The sequence below is a fragment of the Varroa destructor genome, unplaced genomic scaffold (assembly GCF_002443255.2).
Source record: "Varroa destructor unplaced genomic scaffold, Vdes_3.0 BEIS01000004.1, whole genome shotgun sequence".
In the NCBI taxonomy this organism is placed as follows: Eukaryota; Metazoa; Arthropoda; class Arachnida; order Mesostigmata; family Varroidae; genus Varroa; species Varroa destructor.
The window spans coordinates 31,934,673-31,947,722 of record NW_019211457.1 but is presented as its reverse complement, the minus strand read 5'-3'; the positions used below and the strand labels follow the sequence as shown (position 1 = coordinate 31,947,722).

The window sequence follows — 13,050 nt, the reverse complement described above, 5'->3', positions numbered from 1 at the left end:
CCGCTCATACCCCCTAAGGCTGCTGCGTCGTAGGAACTCGGAATTACTTCGTCAGCCTCTTTTAGCATGTCTGATTTTCTCCCAACAACTGCTAGCCAATTTGGCTTAGATTCTAGTAGTCGGCCCAACTTGCTGGTATAGTCTGGCATCTCGCACTTCTCGGCGTACTGGATAAAGCCGCGTAAGTTTCATTTCTCTTTCCTACAGGTTTTTCTGAACAGAACACTATGTGAGGTGCGTTACGAATAATGACACTGAAAATAATTCGTACGTTTGCTTAAATGAAGTGCCGCATCAGCGACTCAGTCATCATTGGCACCTAACATACACAAAAGAAAGTCGGTCATTTCGCCAGTATTTGGTAGTCCAACGACTGTCGTGCCGCGGTATCCTTATTGGTGTAGAAGTTGTTACTTGCAGTGGCTGAGAAGATCAGTAAAGTCACGAGTATCTTCAGCCATCATGCCTCAACTTTTCGATCCTGCTATGCGCTTACTGCCACCTATCAGAGCGGAGTATTGATGCGCTTCCCTTACGCTTTCTTTATATATATATATATATATGTATCGTTAGATAGCTTAATGTCGGGCCCGCATGCAGAAAAGGGACTGCAATAAAGGAGCAGAGGGGGGCTGAAACAGGGCTTCGACAGCTAGGATGAGAGAAGAGCTCAGCTTCACCTTGTTCAGTGCATGATCTACGTTAAGCCAACAATTTGTGATGACCAGCCATACTCCTACACTTAACAATATCCATCGCGTATATAATGATTCTGATTGCCTCTGTCTACTTGATTCGTTCTATGTGTCCGATATCTCTGCAGCGGCATCATACTCGGTTAGACATGCACACACAGGATGATTCGACTGCCTGTTCCCGAATTTCCCATTGGTTGATACCCGACTACCGCCTCCTTTCTTATGTACTACTGTTCTTATGTGCTTCGCTCGGTACTGCGGTCTGACCTTGGTGGTACCAGAAAGAACGGAGTAGAGAGGAAGCGACGGAAGAGAAAGAAAAAGAAAAGCCAATGAAAAGGTACTCACTGTATAGCTTCGTATAAACATGTCCTCTTTACGCTGTTAGTCTTGGTGCTCGCTAAGCCGTGAGCATATCAAGGCACGCATACATCGTGCTCTGATCCAATGCTCCAGACTCATCTTTGCGTTACACTCCATCTTTCCTTCTCGCACAGCACGGCTGGGTATACAGCGAACTCCAGTATTAGTACGAGCCCTTGAGTTCTACTAGGATTGTAAGGCTCATTGTTTGCCTATTGTTATGGGGATCGCAAGTTCAGGAGGTCACGGCGACAGAGTAAACGAATAATGTCACTACAGAGGGCGGACAGGACTGAGCTGATCTGGCGTGGCAGATATGGATAGGTACCTCCTTGAGCCTTACTGGGCTATGGGCCGTAAGCTAACAAGGAGCAGGTTAGAGTAAATTTATGACGGTTGTCGTCATTCATGATGCATTACGAATACGTTCGTTTGCTCCCCTGCCTACTTTTTCTTTCTTCTAAGACGCATGATGTGTATCCTAGCTTGTTTAATCGACGATGAAAATAAAATAAACCGCAGAAACAGCAGGAGGCATTGAAACCTCTTTTCTATTTCACTGAGCAATCGTGGTCTCGTATCTTACCATAAAATGCTTCTTCGCAGCACTATGGTGGTGCAACAACGTCCACAATCGACTTAGTTACAAAGCATCGTGCAATGAATGTTTTGGCTTTCCAGGGTATTCTGACAGCCTCTCCATGCTATTTGAGCTAGCCAATGTCAACACTGGCTAGCCAGCTTGCATGAAGCTGTATTGAAAATATGAATACAAATATAGTTAGGACGGCGTCTTCCTCGAAGCAAGCGTATCGTATCGCATGGAAAACACAAGGGTGAAACCTCCTAGGTTCAGCCGAGATAGAGCTATCCAGTTTAGGAGAGTACTATGAAACAACGCTTCGATGCAACCAACGATGCGTATATTCATCGCCTGTTGCAGAAGCGAACGACTGCTCTGTCCCTAAGCGGGTGCGAGCGGCAGGCAATTGCCGGCGACCAAACCAGCCGACTAAGCAGGCAAGCAACAAAGATGCTTCCTATTTCTGTGGCCTTGCTCGAGAGACTTTCGGTAGAAAGCACACTCTCACATATAGACAATTGTGTACACTGAATAAGCGGACTCTCAGTGGTTGTACAAGCACTAGCAATTACGTTAGGCCGTAGGCCAACGCTAGAACATAGGCGCTGGCGCGATCATAAGAAGCACGACGAGAAGGCCTAGGAGGGCCGAGAAAAGTTGAGCGGCCGTGGCAGACGGGACGTTGGGGCTTGAGAGACAGACTATTGATTTGGCCTCGCTCTCTTCCTCAGCGGAGTGGGAGCAATTTCCTTCGGCAATCCCTTCCGGGGGCAAAGAGAGAGCGTGCAGACCAATAGGGATTTGCAGGGACACTGAGGGTCTGTAGCGGTTAGAAAGGCGGATGGAGGTATCCAAGCACTTGCTTATATGAGTCGATTCGTCGTTTCTGATAAGGGACTAGAGAACAAGCTATGATTAAGGGTAAGACTCTTTGGCATGTTTTTTTCTGTCTATTCTCATCTTTTTCGTCCTTTCTTATTTTCTTATGCTCAATTCCGCGCGGGTTTCTCTCTTGTGGCCGGGCTCCAACACTCGTAGATAATCGCCAAATCTCTCGGGAACCAAGGTACGGTTTAGCCGAGGACCGAAGCAGCCTGTCAATCCACGAGGCCCGTAAGGACGACGCCGGTTTATACACGTGTATAGCGAAAGGCTACGGAACGAAGAACGCCTCGAGAAGCGTAATGGTCACCGTCGTGTGTAAGTACACCTTTATATTCCCAAATAAATAATATATACATATTCTACACTATTCCTACACTAAGTTCATATTCATGAAACCATAATATCGAAAATGGCTTCATCCAGCTATATGCCTTTTCGTGTAGCCTTTGCTTGCCTAGGATAGACTATGTTATTGCTAATGATGGATCTAAAAATATTCCGATTTTAACCAGGATAAATAGCTTTTTCTATAGACCCGAATATGAATTTCGCTGCCTTCACAGTTCGCGCGGCAACAGCTATTCAGTCACTTTAGCAGCAACGAAGTTCGTTTTTATGCGGATTCTCTATAAGAAAATATACGAATGAAGTTGATTATGGCTTAATGGTATGAATAAAGAATAGTAGGTTGGGATCCCTATTTCCTAATAAATGATTATGATTTCTACATGGCTTGACACTATCGATATCGCATGTACGGTAATGCACGCACGTACCCAGCACGATTTTCTCTTATTTTAGATATATTTTATTGTAATTACACTGTAATTCAGGTATTACTCACTTCTCCCTTCCATACAAGTACACAACAAAAGACGAAAGAAAAATCAAGCATGTATGGTGGGTCGGCAATAATCAACATAAGGTCGCCCTTTTTATGTGACTCGAATACGAATATCCTTGTACTCCCCGTGTGGAATCTGTATGGAGGATATGGTGCTCCATGCTTGCCTTGCTCTGTAGTGAGTTTGTTGCGGACGGATATAAGATAGGATACGAGGATGGCCGAACGGGCGACGGAACTGGACAGGGGCAATATGGGCTTGCTTCGAAAACTAGCGGACTTTTCCAGGTTGAATGCCGGGACGGTTCCCTCAACACGAGCCAAGTCGTACTTAGATGATGTTGTAAGTAGCATTCAGCCCAGCAAGCCACTCGTCAGTGCCGCAGTTCAGGCACGTGCTCTAGTCCTTTCTTCTCATGCCTCACACCTAATGCATGATGGTTCATGCACAAATATTCTCGTAAAGTACCTATATATTTTATTTTTCAACATGCTTTTTTATCTGTGATTTTCGTCTTTTTCTCGCTCGGTTTGTCATATTCCTGTTTTCACACGCTGCGTTGGGATTTCCTTACAGCGGCGCCCCAAATATCGCCGATCCTGTTTTCGGACAAGATTCACGAGGGCATGCGGGCGATGGCATCGTGCAACATCATCGACGGTGACCCCCCAATGCGGGTATCGTGGTGGCGGAACGGGCAGCCCCTACGGGATGGCCAGGACCAAAACAATGTCCAACTGAGCAATCCGTCCGAATACTCGTCGTTTCTGACGATCAACAACGTCACCCGGGCATACACCGGCAACTATACGTGTGTCGCAAACAACAACGCTGCCGTTTCAAACTATACGGCCATGCTTCTCGTTAAAGGTTAGTTAGAGCTGTTGCTTCCAATACACCAATGGCGTTAGAGAACGAATCAGTAAGCGAGATGCGGTGACGCGTGTTCGTTGCTTTGAATGAAAACGTTATGCTAGCGTGCATTACAACACCATTTGTATCGTTGCTGTTTCAAAGAGGAACACGGACAGCATGAACGACACTGAAAAACTAAACAAATTTGGTTCTTATCGGTAACGACTAGCAAACGTTCCCCCGACAGAACGTATCTTTATATATTATAATTTCTGATTATTGACATTGAAGTGTCTAGAGTAATCTTTAATAGCCCAAGTACCGAACCTAAAATACGAAAAACATTTTCATAAGGTATTGATATACGGAGACCATTTGCTGAAAATTTTTATAGGGCCTATTTTTTAATAGATGCATTATCTATCTACTGATGATGTTATTTCCAAGTGGCTTAAATAGGCGTCAAGCAGTGAACAGTATCTAACCAAATACTGTTGCTTTGTGGCAATAAATTCATTTATGAACACAATAATACGAAAAAAATAATGTAGAAAAAAAAACAGTAAAAAGAAAATAAAAAAATAAATTTACTGTTCTATTTCTAAGTTCAACTGTCGGTTTGTGACCTTCTCTACGAAGACTATCTGCTAATAACACTTTATCGTAGTGGAAGTAAAACATATTCCTACCCATGAAACATCCATTTAGTTGTTTAAATGCTTAGTGAAATATCACCAATTTAAGTTAAGAATGCGTGAACTTAAATGAAAAATGTATAACAAGTATCATAGACATGTCTCTTTAACAGTAGGCTTCGTAGACACCGAAGCAACTAAGGTATTTGCCGTAAATTACGGAAAATATATCGCGAACCTGCGAGCAAAACTATCAGAAATGAGTCAAATCGGTTGGGCTCTTTTTGTCATAGTCGACGCGATAGTTAACGTAGTAGTCGGTCCGTTCTGCAAAATGGCCGAGACCGAGCAAATGGTGGAGTGGCCGAGCAACCCAGGAGCGATTGGCGAAGTTACGCGTTGTTGGGATTGTAACCTGACGAGTTTGTGTTTGCAAGACCCAAAGGTAAAGGCGGCCAACTAAGGCGCTTGTTTGGTGGACAAACAACAAGACACCGAGGAACGTTTACAATAACATTGTACCCAATGAACCCCTCTCTTCGCTGTTTAGGAACGGTTTTTCTATGTTGAACGGCTCTCATGCCATTCTAGTAACGGGGTTTTCCAAGACGTATTGCCCCCGACGAGTGGGGTTGTCCTGTGTACACTTCAACGTCTAAACCGCATCTTGACCGTCCATTTGGCCGATCGGAAGGAAATGCAAGGTTTGTGGCTTCATGGCCAGCGTGTAATGCATTGCGCACCTCTAAATAACTAACTCATTCCAATGTGATCTGCAGGTTGAGTGTATTGCTCGGGGGCTCGAGCTACCTGTCGAATGCGGCCGCGTTGCGCGGACATATGGCGTTGGTGGCGAAGCAGCAACCGCTCTTACACGGATCGATCGACCTTGACGACACCCTCTAAACACATATGGGCCTACACTACCTCAGATGAGCGAGGCGTGTGTTCTGCCCGTCTTGTAGTCCAGCTGCTTATAAGCGTGTGTGTGTATATGTGAGTGTTCCTATATTAGCGCGCAACGTTCTCCTATTAAAATATTGCTGTTTCTTGATTTGCAGCTCCTCCCCGGTGGAAGATAGCTCCGCGTGACATGTCAGCCATTATGTCCACTTCGATTACATTCGACTGCCAGGCGGAGGGTGAACCAGACCCCGTTGTCCGCTGGAAGTATGCCAAAGGTCTGTGTAATGAATGCAATAGCAGCAAGCGAAACAGAATTGAAATTGTTTGACTGTGTGTGCAATATACAATACCTTCTTTTGTTATAACACATTTATGCAAAGATCCTGCACAAAATTGCTTAGGTAGACCTTTTATAAACTAGCTTTTTTAGCCAAGAATATATATTTGTCTTTTAGAAAATACTTCATATAAAAATAAAAAACGCAAAAATATTTATATGATTCCACTCGATCGGAACTCCACATACAATGAAATACTGCTGAAAAATTCGTGTTTTTTCAGCTACACAAACTACCGAAAAATCTGAATATCTACGGGAGGCCATAGCCATGTACATACTATCATTTTAGCTTGCGTTTGGTTTCGATCCATGTCACAGACATGGCGAGCTGCATGGAACAGTACTTGTTCTGTGATAGTTCTTGCGCCCCGCGTTTACGTCTTTTTTATATCACCCTACCTTCTTTTAACGTGTGTGTGCGTGTTAATTGCTCTCATAACGTTCATTCCGCAGAAACCAGTGTAAAACAATGTGACGAAGGGTACTGTTGTTGTCTCAAACACTACCGAGGTTTTTACCCTCATCGTCTGCTACAGGCCTTGAAGGCCCTTTGCTAGAGAGGTATGCGCTCATCTCTTCGGATCATTTCGACAGTAGGTAGTCTTTCAAGCTCCCAGCGTAGTGTCCTTTACTTTTCCGTGAATTCAATCGTCCACTTTTTGAAGGTAGCAGTGGCGGCGACCAACCCCGGCAAAGTCCGGGTCGATAGTAGCAGCCAACTCAGCCACGAGACTGCGGGTGTTGCTACTTCTGCCGGTGCTGTCATGGTGATCAGTCTCATCGATTAGGGAACAAATAGACAGGCAAAGTGTCGGGCATGGAGTACAGCGAAGGCAGTCGTCGGACGAAATAACATAAAGTGTTTGAACGCCGACGTCCGGTGCTCTGGCCACTTCGCTAGCACACTAGTGCTGCTACCACTGGGTAACCAGTGAGCTAACGGGCGCAAGCGAGTAAAATGCTCTTGATTGGAGGTCTAGCGAAAACTGCCTTCCCCTACGTTCGTTTCAGTCTAGCTATCGTCCAGCGTCGGTTCCCATTCTCTTTTACTCCACATAGTTATTTCAGATTCAGTCTCTCCCGAACGTTTGCCAAAAGGAGGAACACTCCATTAAATTCTGTTTACCGAACGAACCTTCAGCTACAGCTTCGGCTATGGCGGCGGATCGCGATTCACAAGAAGTTCTAACGCAGGAGCAGCCGGAAAGGAAAGTACTACTAGTTCAACAGTTCTGCGTGGGTTTTTGTTTACGGACAATTCGTTGATGAGTTTCGAACATAGGTAACCCTTTGCAGTGAACTTCAGCCCCAGTGCTGACGATGCCATCGCTCTCCAGTGTCCAGCGACACCCCTTTCGCATTTCAATGGACTAACGAACGGCTAGAAGAGTTAATGCACTTCCTCTTAATACTCCGTCGATTTCATTCTTTTCCACAAAGCGATTGTTAACCTACGAAGAGAACATCTTCCTACTGAGAACATTTGCCCATCATCAGAAATTGCTGCCCGCTAGTAACACGGGTGCTGGATGATGATGCTGTTGCCGTGTGCTTTGTAAAAATGATTTACGAAATTCAGCTTATGGATGCAGCAGTATATGAGTGTGTAAGTCGATCACTTTGCATCCTAACCTTCCTCCGAAAAGAAATACGTTTGAGGAAAGGCAGTCTTGGGAGTGACTCGAGTCAGTCTAATAGTTCAAGGTAGCCGAGTGTATGAGATGTAAAGGATTCGGACTAAGGATCAGAGACGAGACCCTGAGAGGATGAGATCGACCATGGGAGGGCCTGATGGCCTCGATAAATTATTTCTCTACGGAAAAACCATTCGAAATAGCACTTTCGGGGGTTTTGAATGCGCGAAACCCAGCTATTTGTTGGAGTTACTGCTCGGGTTAGGTCCCCTCAATATTCACCTCCGGATCGGATCCGCCGCACTCCTCCACATTCAGTTATCTGTTGACGATACGGCAGACCTCAGGTGCTATCTGAGTCCGGCACGGTGAGCAGCTCCAGTAACGTTTGAAGGGTTTGGGCTAGAACTTTCACTAGCTTGTCTGTTGGGATGGCAAAGTCGGATGCAGTAGTAGCAGCAGTCGACCTATGCAGTTTCCTTTTCGCCTGTACAACCGGTGTTCCACTATCACCTAGTTTTGTGAGGCAAGCCGTCATGCAAACTTTTCCTGACAGATCAACCAATACAAGTTTAGGTTAGCGGCGATCAGTAGAGCAAACATCTGTCTGTAATGTATTATTACCAGAATCTATTTTCTTTTCGTCCGCAAAAATTGTAGCAGGGTTTTTGGAGAAGGGACTTCTTGTTAGTGTTCACTTCCTATCTCAGAAGCGTGATGTGGAGCAGACCGCGTACGTTCAGCTACTTGCTATAGGCTATTCAAATTATGTAGGAAGTAGTCATTGCCAAGAGTCTAGCCTGCTCAGAACAGGGCCAGCCAACCAAATAGGCATCGGTCAAAGTGTTGTCTCGTTGGATAGGAAAGCAGTTGGGCTCCCTGATTCGGGTGATGCCACGTTGTCTATAGACGAATCGCGTCTGCTCACGCAAACCATATTGCCTCTGGACATAGGCCATGTTTCTTTGTCTGCATAAAAGAAAAAGGGACACCGACCCTTGTCTCTGTGTTAGTGTCTCTATCTGGCAGGAATTTTTGACGAAAATATAGCAGACGATTATGCCTAATGTTGGTGAATACGGCGCGATTAGCATGGCTGATACTGATTAGATACAAACACGTAATATGCAAGGTCGTGTACTAGATTTGAATGCAACGTTTTACCCTTACTTAATTAGACACGGTTTTTAGCAACCGAAAATGCTGTTAAGGTTTTCCTGTCTCTGCAGATTGTATCGGGCCCCCACATAGGGCGCAGTGCATACCCGTATCTTTCTGCGTGACCTCACTACAATCTATTCTCATCACTAGGCGTTCTCTGACAGCGACAGCCATCACACTACCTAAGGCGTCGAAGCCACTCGTTTCAAATAGAAACTCAAATTAACCACGTGGATGGGTAAAACATCCTCACTGAAAACAATGCTGGGAGGAACAGCTCCAAATCACGCCGCTCGAGCATCCTTAAGTTAAAATTATGGCGTCCCGAGAGTCAGGCATATTGGGCCTTAATTTAGCTGCTTTGCCAGTTGTTGTTACCGTTTTTCATATAAACTCTGATTGGATTTAGAGTTACAAACACGAAGAGTCAAAGAAATAGCTCTACAGCATTGGATCGATATTGGAAGAAAATGTGTTGAAGATGTTAGCAGTGCCTAAGCTTATTGTGGACACGTAGCTGTACCGGCAAATGTTTAGAGGGGTAGTTCGATCTCTAAAATGAACTAGCAAACTGGCTTGCATTCTGTTTTGAGAACCCATACCTGCCCTGATGCATGTCCTGCAGTGCATACATTCGGGTCTGATATATGCTGTGATGGTACACGTTTTCAAAAAGCGCCAGCCAAACAGAACTGTTGGTCGCTTATCCTAGCCTATAGCCCATCTGACCGTTAGTCGTTGCTAATCTGACCGGTATTCCCACGCGCTCTATTTCTGTGCCGATATATTCCGACTGTGCCAGCTGGGACCATATTGCATTGCCGCATCCCCTTCCAACCACCTCAAATACTACAGCCATACAACCAGCTCTTCGCATCGACGAGCTAGTGCTGCTGATGAGCGAGCGTTTGGGAGCGTGCCAACGGAACCAGCCGACGGGTTTAAAACTCTCCAGTTGAAATCCCTTATTACCCATTTATAGCTACTTTTCTCCAGCTCTATTCTTTCAGGCTGACCCTCCTATGTGCCTCCTCCTCTTTACCCCTGTCCCATCTCATATTAGTCCCATAACAATTTTGCTTACCATTTCCCAAAGCCCCTAACATAATTCTCGTTCCTGATAAACATCTTGCATGCGGTCTTTCCATCCCTTGCTTATACACCACATGCCGCTATAAGCTTCTATACCTTTGTTGCAGATGAGGCTATTTCAGAGAAAAGTGAAAAGGAAAAATGAGGGTAGACACATTCAACGGAGCTTCATGAGTTTCACTAGAAAGGGTTTAAAAGCAGCGTGTTTTGAAGAGAGAGACTTTTGCAGTGCTCTGGCTCCGCTGGAGCTGTCCTTTTCAGCATTATGAGAGCTCCCAGCGACAACTACGGCACCTGTCATTGCTGCCAACGACGTCTCGGCCATCCACGTTTAAACCACCGATCGCGTGGATGATAGAACAGGGTTGTCGGTGCCGATTTGCTTTATTTCATTGGATAAACACGATTCTATGAAAAGGCCGGGAAGAAATGTTCAAGGGCTGCAGAAACGAGGCATGTTTAATAATGAAGTGTTCCCAAGTTACCGACAGACTGCCGCCCGTTGCATGGATTCGTTTGCTGTGGGAGCGGTGACCGTGGCCACGCAAGTTTTGAGTGTCGGTTTGTCTGAGCCACCAATCGATCAAGTTTTCTGTCTTCCTTTCACAGCTCCTTCCTTCCTTCCTTCGGTCTCTCGTGGCCTTTTTTCTTTGAAACTACTGTATCGATATTTTGCGTGTTGCCCTCTTTCTGTGTTATGACGTATTGTACATAGCGGCCTATCCGACATACCGCGGCGCCACTAGAGTCGACAGCGTCGTGCATCGCGGAACTAGTGACTATAGACTTCCGCCATTACTCGGCCTTCGATAGAAGCGAAGATAAAAGAGTGAGAAGGAGTAGAGGGAAAACGACCACAGAAAGGATAGGCTAACGGCAAAGCTGTACGAACTCAATTTAAAGGCAGACCCTACTGACAGAGGTGATGCCGGCGTCTCCACTAGAAAAGCCGTACATTTATTTTTTAAGTTTCTTCTTGCAAAGATCTGTGCTCCTACCGCGTTACGTTTCTTACAAACGAAAATCCGAAAACCAGTCATTGTTCCTCGAAAACAACCTTCCTGCAACGATCGAGCCCCTCGGCTCTAGCCGAAGGTCGCCTCACACCGGTAAGGCAGAGGGACCCAAAAGAGCCTATTCCGCTTGCCACAATCGCAAGGTGTAGTCGTACAATAGCTGTGACGGCAGTTAGAACACAAAATGGTGAAGGTTCAAAGTATAGCAAAGCTCTAGTGGCTGGAACGACGCTGGCTGGTTTAGTTCTTGACTGCACTTTGGGAATGTTGAATAATACACCTATTTGCTCGGTGATGGGTTCTTTTTGGCTACGGTAGCCTCAAAGTCCCACGGTCTTTTCGCTGTCCTGTATTGCGTCTCGATCAGATGTCTCTATTTTCTAGGAAATGGCGGAGTGCACTGCAAATCGCCCGGTTCCAGTGCCCTTCGAATCTATACTACATGCCCTCGCAGATTGAGAAAAGTGAGCTAAACTGTAGATACAAACCAGCCGATCGGAGTCTGAACAGCAAACTTCAATCTATACTTGCCGAGTTTTAAAACAGCGGTGCTTGTGCTCTACGTGAAAGGTGGTGGTAGCGAATGGTCTTCACTCGGCGCTCCTTTTATACACGTACTGTTATTAAGAACGTCTTGAAGTGATGTATGTCCATCTTGTCGATCGATCTTGTTCACCTCGCACGCCCTGCTATTAGATGTATGTTGATCTCAGAACAGTTGTGTTTAAGGTGCGTTATTTAACTGCAAACCAGTGCACACTGCCGTTTGGTCGAAGAACTTTACTGTTTTTAAACAGACAGCTCTTTATCTCGTCTCATAGATGTACGCAGCCATCACTGGCAGAACCGTGAGTGTGCTGATACCCTCCGGTCGGAATCGCCTGAAGTCGGACCCACCACCAATTCAGAAATATCCCTTACCGAACCTACTAGAGGTGGCTCGTCGGCAATTGTCCTTATGCACACCTGCCGTGTGACTACTGCTGAGCGATACGCTGCTGCATGTATATATTTGTACATATTGATTCAGTGACGCGTCGAGCTATTTTCAATACATACTTTACTTAAAAGGCATAAAAAACGTGCTGAACGTCTTATTCGAAAAATTCCGAACTAAGTTGCTCGTTTTTAAACTTCAATAACCTTTAAGTAAGAGCTTTGAAAATAACTGCTTTACTTTAAAATAATTATTTTCAATATTTAGCCAAAATATTTGAACTATTTCATTTTCTTATTCGCGCCAGTATTTTGGGAGTTATAATTCAATAATTATATACTTAGCATATCTAGCTTCTTCTCTATATAGCAGATAACTTGTCTGAGTCATCAGTCCACATATGCTGTATACCAAGTGGCGTCTTTAATATACAGAAGCAAAAATTACATGAGCTTAAACCTGTTGTATACTGAATTTTCTAGCTTTAAGTTTAATAATTTCGATGCGGATTTCTATTGAGGTTTCACTTTGAGCAAACTGCGGTTTGACTAAGTTATTCGTGCAGGGTCTATGCAGACTGGCTTGTCTTGTTCATCAATAATTGAACATACTAGGTGAGATTCTGTTACATAATTTATAAATCCGCCCAATAAACCCGAATAAAGATTCGAAGGGAAGCTCCTTTCATCGAAATTTTAGTCACAGGGCCACAAATACCTAGATCTCACCTACCGTTGAATGACCTAGAGTGAGAACTTACTTTTCCACATTATTCTATTCAAGTCCCTGTCGCTAAGTTGTATTGTGCACTCATCTATGGTAAACAAGTTTACTAATTTAAAAGCATCCCAGCAAAGGACTACTTTAAACAAGCAAGTAAGGTTCGTCTGAATTCCGAGTCCTTACATGTTGCTAAAATTCATCTTGTTAGTGAATACACTCAGATTTCTGACAAATCTGATCAACCAAATAGTTACGATTCAGTCATCGCTTGGTCGACGTTAAGACGTTATATTTCTAGTTGTCTTCTCGAGCATATTACACTTTACAAGCCAGCGGATATAGTAAGATGAACCAGTTCTGGAAAGCGCGTGCCCAAA

At 44.7% G+C, this 13,050-nt stretch overlaps 1 protein-coding gene across 12 annotated transcripts in view; it reads left to right on the top strand.

Moving 5' to 3' along the window:
• The window catches only part of LOC111250466 (cell adhesion molecule Dscam1-like), a 306,297-nt gene that overhangs the window by 212,068 nt on the left and 81,179 nt on the right, over positions 1–13,050 (top strand). For all 12 annotated transcript variants that reach the window (XM_086988683.1, XM_086988682.1, XM_086988680.1 and 9 more), the window contains 3 exons: positions 2,683–2,844; positions 3,951–4,244; positions 5,926–6,045. In XM_086988683.1, the coding sequence (XP_086844809.1) occupies positions 2,683–2,844; positions 3,951–4,244; positions 5,926–6,045 (576 nt within the window). The remainder of the gene's footprint in view (positions 1–2,682; positions 2,845–3,950; positions 4,245–5,925; positions 6,046–13,050) is intronic.